This window comes from Dermacentor silvarum, chromosome 5 (genome assembly GCF_013339745.2).
Source record: "Dermacentor silvarum isolate Dsil-2018 chromosome 5, BIME_Dsil_1.4, whole genome shotgun sequence".
NCBI classification, from domain to species: domain Eukaryota; kingdom Metazoa; phylum Arthropoda; class Arachnida; order Ixodida; family Ixodidae; genus Dermacentor; species Dermacentor silvarum.
The window spans coordinates 117,663,908-117,676,449 of record NC_051158.1 but is presented as its reverse complement, the minus strand read 5'-3'; the positions used below and the strand labels follow the sequence as shown (position 1 = coordinate 117,676,449).

Here is a 12,542-nt window from a genome sequence, read left to right as displayed (position 1 = left end):
CTGCGTGTTGCCGATGTTGCTGCATGTCCAAGTTTATACAGCTGATAAAGCTAATATCATTACTCCGTATAGCTCTCTACAAGTTTGCTATCGCAATTGATGCTTCGCCTTTCAGGTGAAACTGCGACAACTTTTTTACTCTGTCTGAAATAAAGTTTTTTATACAGTGGTGACACCTTGATTTAAACTTGGTCCATAGTACTTAAATATCATCATCACAAAAGGAGAAAAGACAGTCCTCTAAATAAAGCGCAATTTGGACATCATCCGCAGCAGAATAGTTTTTCACAACCACGGTTTTCGGTTTATGAGAGCCCGCCCTTCGCGGGAAGATGCAAGTAAAATAAATAAGACTGTGATCTGAAATGCCATCGTGAACCTGCGTTACACAACCCCGAATGTGATTTGAGCAAAATACAAGATCTAAAATTGAAGAGGTAGAATCTGTTACATGCATGGGGACAAGGACCGTTTGCTTAAGGTTATATGCAAGCATTATGTTAAACAACACTTCAGAACTGTGAACATCAAACGAACCAGACTTAATTTCCACCCAGTTAATAAAAGGAAGGTTAAAATCTCTAGCAACAATTACATTCTGATCACGGTATTTTTCTATGTAATCATAGAGTTCTAACAAAAATTCTGGTGCGGATCCTAGTGGCCTGTAAACTACCGCAATAATGAATGTGTTGCCACTGAATTCAAATTTGCAAAAAACGCTTTCGTGACCGTTATTAACGCCTGGTAGCGAAAAGGATGGAAGTTCACTTTTTACAAGAATTGCAATACCACTTCCTTTTGTTTCACGATCTTTCCGATAACATCAATATGAAGGTGGGAGTACGCAACTATCTGGGATATCAGCGTGAAGCCACGTTTCTGTGATTACGGCTATGTGAGGGTCATATGATAGTAAAATGCATTCAAGCCGTTCTGGTTTATTGCACACACTTTGCGCATTCACACAAACAATACGAAGAACCTTCTGCGCAGGCTCCTCTTTAGTACAAGAGCGTCAGTCATTTGATTCAGTATTTTTATGGAGCAAGACTTTACAATTCTTAGCCTTGTCCCATGTACAGACGTTACCATTCACAAACAACTTGTCGTGAACAAGTTTCAGTTTGTCATTTGGAAGACTATCGTCTAATCCGGACTACCACAATTTCTTTCTGATCTGCAAGGTTTCTTGAGAATAATCATTGGAAATTGATATGCCGGTACCTATTAGTTTCGCGCAATTCTTAAAGAGGGATATCTTTTCGTTATAGTTGTACAGGCGCACAATCACAGGTCTTATCTTATTCTTTCCCGGCCTACCAATCCTATGAATACGTTCCACTGAACTGATACTAACGCTAAGCTTTTCTTGGAAAACATTGCGGACAACATTATTTTCAAGATCCTGTCTTTTTTCGTCACGGCATTCTTTAATACCGAAAACTAAGAGGTTGTTTCTGCGAGCTCGGTCTTCGAAGTCAACAAGCTTTTTATTTTCAGTCAACAAAACTTCTTCCAAATGTTGTACCGCTTCTTCCAGTTTTTGTATTTTCAATTCATTCGCCTTAGATAACTCTAAGACCTTGTCCAATTTTGCAAGCTTCTGATTCAATTCTGAAAGGGTAGCATCGTGTATCTTGCCCGCATCTTCTAACCTAACCTAACCGGTCAAATGTATGTTTTCAAATCAAATAATAATACTTGGAGCCGGAACCGAAGCTTCTTTCCCGAGTACGTAGCGAAGGGGTAGGTTTACCATTTTGTAGCCAAATTCAACACAGCAAATCCCCAATATATGTAAACCCCGACATAGCAAATCCCACCAGAGCGCCAGTTTAAGTGGACTTCCCTCTTCACAGGGTGGAAAGCTCTGAATATTTTGAAAGGATGTTATCTTACAAAAAGCCTGACTCAGCAAACATACGCAGGATAAGAAAATAACCTATATGGCCAATAAATACTAGTCAAACATCAGACATGTGCGTTTCCTGTATTCACAAATGCCATTTCTATCAGTCACAACATTTAGCCACTCACCTCTGCCTTGTGTCTGTCCAAGGATCTGTTCTTCTAAGCAAATGCTGCTGTAGTTTACAATGTGGCTGTCTTCCAGTTGTGGGAAGTGGCTCTTCAGGAATTGTCGCTCCGTCGCGGAACCTGTGCACCACGCGAAGTAGGTTAAAGTGGTTGAAGCCGTGAACAATAATGCGCTGCATTCACGTATTCGAAACACATGCTGTCTAAAGAGCTCAAAGCATAACTTCGTTTTCACAACTTAGCACACCAGCAGGGAGACCGCACTGAGCGATATCAAATAGGAAAATAATACAACTTTTACATTTCATTGCTGTGGGAAAGAAGCTACAGGCATTTTGATGTCACCATGCAATGGGTTTTGTGTGCGAGACTGCCCTTTTCAATTATTTTCTAAAGAATGCGCCTCTTCTTTTTACTTTCAATCATATTAATCAGATCACGCTACTATCGGATGAACTCACATAATCCCGTTTTTATTCTATGTAATTACGTTATTATAATCTCGGCTGCCAGAAATATGATCCTCGCAAGAAGTGGCTGGTATCATTTATCAAAATGGTCCGGTCCCAAAAGAGTTGACCTTGTAACGGTGTAGATGGCTTATAATAAATATGCTCTTAGAATTTCCAAACTGAAGCTGCTAACTTTCGAGTTTAACCGAAAAAATGGGAAACGTTGCGAATATTTACGCAGACTGGTATTGGCTGCGTGCGCTTACCGACAGTTGCGAAGACGGTACACCGCATGAACAGAGCGATGGCGATTGCAGCCTGGCCAATGCCTTCACTGCCAGAGTGGACCAGCACAGACTCGCCTGGCCGCATATTACCGCGCACCAAGAGGGCATAGTACGCGGTTGAGTATGACAAAGGAACGGTTGACGCCTCAGCGAGGGTCCAACCATCAGGAACATCCCACAGAAGGGCAGGGTCTGGAGCAACCATGGTCGCCAAGGCCTGGCTGGGCACGACACCCATGACACGACGTCCTGCTTGGTCCATTCCAGAAAACTCCTGTCCGAGAATGGGCTCCGAACTCGCCAAGTCACCTGCACCGACAAAAGCAACACCATGGGATTGCGACTGCTGTGAATGGCTTCTCTCACTCAAACTTGTCGAGGCAATTCATTTAGCGCATTTACGCTTTAAGATAATCAAAGGAACAGCAATTTTAAATGTGCAGGTCTACCACAGCACCTGCTGCTCATTCATCATGCTTGCCTAGTAAGGAGCTTGTTAGTTTGTGACGAAACCGATATTTGCAAAAAATACACCATCAGTCTTTTTCGTGAAAAGAATTGGATTTCAGGTTTTGACAATCACGGCTGGTTGTGAGGGAGGAAGTAGTGGAATAATTTTGAACACCTCGGTGTCTTTAAAGAGCATTTAAATATCAGCACAAGATCACTTCTTTAGAATTTCTCCCCCATTGAAAGACGGCTGCGGTAGACGGGATTCCAACCCCCACCACCTCATGCTCAGTTGCAGGACGCTTATATCTTCGCCACCACGGCGGTTCCCAGTGAAAATGGTAAAACGTTTTTTTCGAACAGTATTGGCGATAGTAAAACGAGCTAATCGACGCATTTGACATGACTGCCGTCGTGAGACAAACTAGACGCTAGATTCCAGTGAGTTCATTCTTTGAAGCTCGTAACACCAAGAACAAAATGTAAAATTATGGACATAAGAGTAGAACGAACTAAAAAAAAAACCAAAAAAACATCAAAACTGAAATTCCCGCCCACATATGAAAACTGAAATTCCCGCCTTCGGTGTGGTGCTGTTCCTGCGTGGCATAACAAGAAGCTAAGAGGTAGGTTTGTTAATGCCTTCCCTAGTCTAGCCGTTATTGGTACCCGGACTATACCTGGGCACATTTAAAGCGGCAGCTAAGCATAATTCTTTAAAAGGGACGTGCTTTACTAAGGAAATGCTGCTAGTTCGCGGCAGTAATATCCGTCGACTTGAGAGGAAGCAGGTCAATGTGTGTGGAGGTACAGCCTCCTTCTAACAAAATGAACCAAGGTTGTGAGGGAAAGCCACACGTCACGCTCTCAGGACCGACCGGCACCAGAGAAATATACGAGGTGAACCCGCTTGATGTTGGACACAGCAGGACCACTTTATCCATCTGTTCCTTACTTCAGGATTCGATGCGCTTTATAGTTGCTATAAGAGAAACAAAAGCATGAATCTGACCCCCGTTAGACATTAATTTAAAATGAACTCACCTGCGAGCGCCTCTGGCAGCAGCTTCCCTGTGGCGTACATGACGTCTTGACTGTTTACCGCCGCGAAGTGCACATCACACACTGTTGGCTCAGCGGCACTCTTGGTAGCGGGCAGAGTACGGTAGGACAACGGGGATTCGTACCAGCTCAGGCTTTGTAGCTCACCACGCTTCCGCAAGTTCAAGACGGCAAACTGTGTGTTCTTCGTAGTGTCAGCTATAGCCGGTGTTCGTAAGAACCAGGAAGAAAAAAAAAACAACAACAAAGACAAGCGATACTCACTCTCAGGTTTCTTATCTTTAAATAAAAAATATTTTAGAGGCGTTGTTTTACAGGTACTAGGATTAATATATATTTTTTTCATTCCTTGCAGTGTTTCCTGGAAGCCTCTTCTTGTGGGTTATCACCTAGCGTTGTTTACTCTGCTGTTGAAGAGTTTATGTTCCCCCCACCAATAAAGCTACTCTGAAACTACATTTATTCCACTTTGCTTGTTCAACTGTTTGTTGTGATGTTGCATATTTTATATATTCGCCAAGTGATTTCATTGCTTTAAAAAATGAGCAAATACCTATTCCTTAATTACATCGAATGTTTGGTTAATCTCTGTAGTACACAGGCTGTTTAGGTAACCACGTTGTATGGCAACAAATGTAGGTCTTCATTGCTTCAATATATCAATATATCCTCAATCAATATATCCTCATTGCAACGAACATGCGTCATCAAGAGCACAATTCCTCTAAGACTTGGGCGTAGCCTACAGCTCCCCGCGTGGAATCTCCAACGGCTTAAAACTCCTCAGGACCTCAATAAAGTTATTGACTGACTGATTGTACCCTTTTGCTGTCTACTTTCATAACAATTTTGTAGGCAGAAACGGCAAAGCTTCTCCATCTCGTGGATTTGCGTGATGATAATTGCGTGAAGTGAATACACGAGACAAAGTTTCTTTGGAGGCCAGCAGAGAACTTTTCGTGTTGAGGTATGTCATCATCATCAGCCTATATTTTATGTCCACTGCAGTACGAAGGCCTCTCCCTGCGATATCCAATTACCCCTGTCTTGCGCTAGCGTATTCCAACTTGCGCCTGCAAATTTCCTAACTTCATCATCCCATATGGTTTTCTGCCGACCGCAACTGCGCTTCCCTTCTCTTGGTATCCATTCTGTAACCCTAATGGTCCACCGGTTATCCGTCCTACGCATTACATTGCCTGCCCAGCTCCATTTCTTCCGCTTAATGTCAACTGGAATATCCGCTATCCCCGTTTGTTCTCTGATCCACACCGCTCTCTTCCTGTCTCTTAACGTTAGTCCTAAGATTTTTCGTTCCATCGCTCTTTGTGCAGTCCTTAACTTGTTCTTGAGCTTCCTTGTTAACCTCCAAGTTTCTGCCCCATATGTTAGCACCGGTAGAATGCAATGATTTTACACTTTCCTTTCCAAAGACAGTGGTAAGCTCCCAGTCAGGATTTGGCAATGCCTGCCGTATGCACTCGAACCCAATTTTATTCTTCTGAAAATATCTTTCTCGTGATCAGGGTCCCCTGTGAGTAATTGACCTAGATAAACGTACTCCTTTACAGGCTCTAGAGGCTGTATCGCCTGTAGAGGTATGTATCGCTCTGAGGCATGTATCGCCACCTAAAATGGCCTTGGATACTCGTAGTTTCAGCAGGCACTGGCGCATTGCGCTGACGCTTGCTCCGATGAACACGTTTACGCCGATTACACCAGCTAAGAGTGATCATACTACCTTACCCTGTCGAATACCATGTCTTGTTGTGCCTGCTTTCGTTTCGCTACAACCATGAGCGATTTTCGTTACTATTGGTATAGCTGTACTCGCTAAATTATTATTTGCACTAGGAAACCACTTACAAAATTCCTTGTTCTTATCTTCCGCTTCTTTTTCTATTGCCTCCTTTATAAAGATTTGGCAGGCGTTGTGCCCATATCGGTGCAGTTCCCAGCCTGCTCCCTCCTTGTTTTCTGTTAGTCCGTTGTATATATGTTTTCACATCAAATACTACTACTGCTACTACTACTACTTCTACTACTAGTACTACTACTACTACTACTACTACTACTACTACTACTACTACTACTACTACTACTACTACTACTACTACTACTACTACTACTACTAATAATAATAATAATAATAATGTATGAATACACATCCAGAAGCAATACAAATAAACGGGCCGGTCTAAGTCTAAGGGGACTTGTGTGGCTAGGCCCATCAGAGTCGGTAAAGTGATGTGGTTCCATGTTTACGTAATAACACATTTTTTACCAACTTTCGGACGAATAGTTGGTAGTATTACCTGTTAACAGACAATGACACAGCAAAGAGACAAAAGCATTAATAATCGAAATAACGAATGAGAACAATAATTCAACATTTCGTCATTAATTTCTTCTACTGTTTTTTTGAAGTGGCAGAAAAGAATTCATCAGACAAATGAAGGAATATTTTTGGGATGGAAAATATGCGGGAAGTGCAGCACGCCCTCGCACTTCTAGCTTCTCCGTACTTAGTAGCAGAATAGGGTACCTTATAACGTTTTTTTTTCTTTCAATAATCGAGGAGCAACCTATGCCTCTTAAAATTATTCTTTCAATTTGTAATAATAATAATAATAATAATAATAATAATAATAATAATAATAATAATAATAATAATAATAATAATAATAATAATAATGTAGGAACATGTGCTAACCCTAACCACCGCTGTCACTTCGCTAAATGACTAGTATTCTCAATATGTCTGAGAAGTGCATAAACACATTTTGTTAGGTTTTCTTTTACTGTTTTATTAATCTGTTTATATTCCTCGATATGTTGCAAATGATCTTTATTTTGCCACATTGGCCCGTTCCTTGTCGGTGATTTTTGGTTTAGGCTAGGATGAAGTATCTTTCTGCCAAAGTGATTTTGTTTGCTGCAGCTGTTGCAAGCTACTATTTCATTTCGGTTGCGGGAAATTTTATGGGCTTCTTTGGCTTGAACACACCACCGTCAAATTGTGTAGGACTCAGGAGCTCGTAAAGCTATTGTTTTCACTTCTCTAGCTGCCTGCCGAGCAGAGCTCTCACAAATGTTGATTGATGAACAAATTCCAGCAGTAAATAAGCTCCAGCAGTATATTTTATAGAATGTATCTGCGGACAACGGGGTCCTCAAGAGCGAAAGAAGAATGGGACTCACCGGATTTGGCGACGACATGCCGGTAGCAACCCCACTGCCCATTGCGGTAAACATTCATGACGAGGTTCTTTTCCATTAGATCCTTGCATTCTGGATTTGTCAGGTTGAAGTCAGCTAGCTTGTCCGTCCCGGCTGAACTAGCGTCGAGCACACATCTGTGTATGATTAAGGCACAGAGAAAAGCTGCGGACTCACCAATGATAAAGGCAGCTAGCGAATCGTTACAACAGTAAGATTCATGATGTTTCTTACAGAATCGGCTTTACTAGAGAACTGCAATGGCGCGTCTGTCTATATATGTTGGAGAATCACCACTCAGTCAATTTTGCGTACCGCTATTCCTTATGCAGTCGTTCCTATTTCTTGCTGCTAGCACCACGTATTTTTATTTTAAGCGCTCGCCAATTCCTCGTTTACAGTAAGGCACACCACCGCCACTGCCTTCGTGAAAAAATGCTGCCACAGAGCTCGCATTGCTTCGATGTCACTGCAGCACTGCTGGCAGAGCCTGATGTTTTTACTGGCTCAACGAGTAGATGGGACGTTAGTCTTCTGGCTTAAGTCAGGATCGTTGTGTAAGTTTATATATATATATATATATATATATATATATATACACGTATAAAATGAAGTGTTCATTCTTTCTTTCTTACTTTTTTTTCATACCTCTATGTGAAAAGGAGTAGCCGGCGCCAATTAAAGGCGCCAACATCTCCTAAAAACCATATAATAAAAAAAATGTAACCATCCTCTTTAGCACTTTGGCGTCGTTGAGGTCAAGAGCCACTTGGTGTCTGAACCTAACCATGACTTCACACGTGTACAGAGCTTGGGAGAAGCTGGGCAAAAGAACTCAATCAGTGCGACTGCTGTCTCGGTCTCTAACTTCGACACATTATATCGTTAATTGTGTGGCTGCATGTCTTTATTCACATGAAAGGGAATTTGTGCACCGTAAACTCTTGCGTAGCCCGTCGAACAACAAAACAGAAAATTGAAGTTTGTCGCATTTTCGTGCAGTCGTCTGACATCTGTGGTATGTATAGTCTGAAATTATTATTGATATAAAGAAACAGCCCGTCAGGGCGACATGAAGACTAAGAAATGGCGATCACTGACCAAATCAAGAAGAAAAAAAATTTACAGGCAGAACTCCAGATGAGTGCTAGGTAATGCGAAGCATTGTTGTATGATAGTAAAAGGGCACTCACAAACCGTGATGAAATTCTGAAGCAGCACGTACACCGCAAGTTGGGACGATGAAAACTTTACATGAAATTGAATTGTTAGATAGGATGATTATGTACGATTTTATGATTTTACACTTTTACATTTTGTACAATAACACATGCGTTCATCACTTGACATAATTACTCAATGTCCGTTGGTTCAGTGACTGTAGTTTCGACTGTGTCTTGACCGGTGACATCACTGGTGGTTTCAATGGTGAATTCAACAGCAGCGCCCATTCTGGTGGCGCTGCTGTTGCACAATTCAAATTTCTGCTATTCTCGCACTGGTTATGAAAATGCTTTCTTCTTCTTTTCTTGGGTTCTATGTGCCAAAACCAGTTTTGATTATGAGGCACGCCGTAGTGGAACTCCGGAATAATTTTGACCCTCTGGGGTTCTATAAGAATGCCTGTATTCCTGTACAACAAAGTTAAAGTAGCTAGTTCTAGTGACTCTACTTCACCACTTGCACGCATGCATAACTACCTTTTGCTTTTTTTTCAATTCTCTATCAAATACAAGACAGTTACTAAGTTTAGGTAAAGACGGTGCGCCATTATGGGCGACTGCACTGGGGCCGGATCGCCACGTGGCTTCACACGCGTTCTTTTTTCCGCGGTAGCATTAAAAACGTAGCCTTTTGGTACGAATTGTTTTCGAATTATTACGTGCATGACAATGATACGAATAATTTTCAGTTATGTATAAGCGGCAACCTTATTACGTTGGTTTCTTTATTTCTAAAAACAATGGCCGCTACCTTCCGTCAAGTTTACAACACCGCGCTAAAGAGTTCATTATATTAGCCACTAGCAACTCAGTTTTACGACGTCCTGTCTCTAGTGATTGCACCGTTACACACAATCCGCTTGTAACATTCTATTTCTGCGGCCCTTTTATAGCATATAATCAAAGTACCAAAGCACAAAAACTCACTTGGGAGGCAAAATGATTTTTGCTTAGTGGCATATACACGTAATAAAAGGGCACCTCAGGAACAGCTAAGGAGGTTCGCGTAACCACTAAGCGACAGTCATGCAATTGTACGCCTAAGACAAATTGGATCCTGCGACATCAGATGAGGGCTTTCTTTCCTGCTCCGGGGTGATCTCACGCATCCTCGTTCATCTTTCGTGGTGTCACAAAGATTGCTCAATGGCCAACACATCGTTACGAGGAATCGCTAAAGCACTGCGTTCAAGTATTGCAGCGACCACTTTATTTATTTCCAAGGACGCAGCATGTTTTTTGTGAAGCGCTTAAATCTCAATGCGGCAATAAAAAAACTTGGAGTACGCTCAAGCTTCGCGAATGAAACGCGATAGCATTATTGGACGCCGTTACCGTATTTTCTGAGACATGGTGCCTGATCAAAACGAATTAGCAGGTAAAGTTCCAATTTGACCTGCCTAGGATGCGAGCGCCATCTGGATATCATTTTTCGCAACTAAAATGCCCGAACACGCGGCTGTAGGTCTGGTAGAAATGCTGGAAACGGTGTTTGTGTTTGAGTTTCCTCGTAGCAGAATTTGGTTTTCTCGTACATTAAAATTACAATTCGACGCCGATTGGTAAACAATCCGACGGCGAATCCAACGCCGAATGGTAAAGTCATACGCCACCATTTTTCTGACGGATTTCACTGTAGAAATTCAATTTTTGTTCACCAGAACCTTGCACCACGCGGAGGGCCTGCGCGGTCGGGGTGGTTGGGGATGAATTCCTCCGCCACTCTCCCGACATTGCACGCCGGTTTCCGACACCAGATTTTCTGCGAAACTGGGCCCTTAACGCTGTCGCGTTAAAATTTCACATATTGTGACTAATGGAGGGTGAAACGATCACACATCACGGGCTCGACGCGTGCATGCACTAATTTTATTGCAGCGCAAGGACCACAGCTCAAAGCCAAATGTCTCCACACAGTAAAAAAATGCCTACCACCATTTACGACTGCGATACAACCACGGAACACACAGACATTAAAAAAATATGTGCGCCGTACGTCCAGATGTAAACAAGTAGCGGCTACCAACCGACGCAAGGCGCCATCTGCAATATCACCGACACACGAAGTGCCAGACAAACACTGGCGCAGAATGGCGCCAGACCCACACGCCAGGCACACAGAAACACACTAGTGCTCTGTGTGTATGTGTGTTTCTCCCTTGCGTGTGTCTTTTTAGCGCGTCGAAATTCATGTTGTCCAAACTGCACCAACTCGCGCAAGAAGAAGCGTTATTACCAGAAATTGCTGTTGTTTTTTTGGATTTGGATGGCGTTTCACGTTGCGGTCCATTGTTAAAATGTTACATAGAATTGAAGGAACAATAAGCCATTTATTTCTTCAATCCTATCGGGGAAAAAGATGGGGAGGTTGGGCAACCATCCATATTCAGAGATTATTTTGCAGGCTTTCGTGCGAAATGGTATCTCTAGCCAGCGCTTGGATAGTAATAAAGTGCTCTCTTAACGAACAGTGCGTATATTGTGTGTGCTTGCTGAGCGTGGTAATCTGCTCAGTTGCAGAACGTCGACCGCGGCGCCAATACAAACCATTCCCGAGTAACGTGAAGACAGGGGAAGTTTCTTAATGTGAGCTTTACCGGGTCACGCAAGGAACTAGGTGATTTCTGTAATTTTATTTACCCGCAGTTTATTTTGTATGATCGGAATGATGACATGAAGACTAGTTTTGGGGAGGCTGCTACAGTAACGGTGCGTCTACAATCTACGGAATGATGTTTCGCGACGTTGAGGACGCATCCTCAGAGTACGCACCGCAACAAATACTGTAAGATCATTCACGATCTCACAAAGTACATAAAAATATTTTAAAAATTTATGTGGCTAGTAGGCTTGAGTATCTCGTGCAATTTCGTTTTTTTTTAATTCTTGCGTAGAATTCTGACTTAGCATGTTTAGTGTTTGGTGAGTGAGTGAGTGAAATAACTTTATTGAGGTCCAAAGAAGACGCAGGGGACACCCCGCGCCACCCGGCTAGTCCCACGTAGGGACCGGCACGCCGAGCTTGACGGCTCGATCGCAGGCACTCTGGACGGCTAGGGTTTGGTCGTTGAGTTAGGGGCTGCCCAACAGCGCAGCCCACCTATCCTCGCTGAAGGCGGAGCCGATGGCTTCACACTCCCACGACACATGGTTAAATGTTGCCGTTAGTCCACAGGCAGGGCAGTCCGCACTGGGATACCTTTCAGGGTATATAGCGCGAAGAACCGCAAGGTTAGGATACGCACGAGCTTGTAAAAGTCGAAGGGTCACCGCCCACGCCCTGCGTAAGGCAGGGTGCGGGAGGGGGAATACCCGTCTTGACAGATAATAATGCTTGGTGATCTCATTATACGTGATCAATGGTTCCCCGCGGGGTAGGGGGACTGCGGAGGCGGCGTGGTCAGTGAGTTCTCGCGAGGCCTCGTGCGCGCTCTCGTTAGGGTTAGAGGGAGAGCCCTCAGTCGACCCCAAGTGTTCGGTGTTATAATATCATCAGGAACGTATGCGGGGTTCTAATTGATGAATTATGCATTGAGAAAAGACAGGTTCGGACAAATAATTTCGAGTGCGGAACAAGAAATTGTTGAGACAAGTTTTTTGCAATGAATACCGACACAAGTAGTTATAGCATATTGCGGCTTGCCGAAATATGAAATGTTTGAGTAACATCTTCGACAAACAATTGTACACCAGCAAATTTTCAAGAAGCTATTACTATTATCATGGTTATTTGGCCTGAAATGTCTTCAGTCGGGTTTTTGTGCGGGACGCTGCTTAACTCATGCCATTTTCAAGACATTAGAAACAGA

The 12,542-nt window shown here is 42.9% G+C and overlaps 1 protein-coding gene across 1 annotated transcript in view; it reads right to left on the bottom strand.

The window, feature by feature from the left end:
- Window positions 1–12,542, bottom strand: part of LOC119454364 (fatty acid synthase-like) — a 50,910-nt gene that overhangs the window by 18,034 nt on the left and 20,334 nt on the right. The window contains exons 6-8 of the mRNA XM_049668035.1: window positions 7,493–7,647; window positions 2,759–3,088; window positions 2,041–2,160 (exon numbers count right to left, since the gene is read on the bottom strand). Coding sequence (XP_049523992.1) covers window positions 2,041–2,160; window positions 2,759–3,088; window positions 7,493–7,647 — 605 coding nt within the window. The remainder of the gene's footprint in view (window positions 1–2,040; window positions 2,161–2,758; window positions 3,089–7,492; window positions 7,648–12,542) is intronic.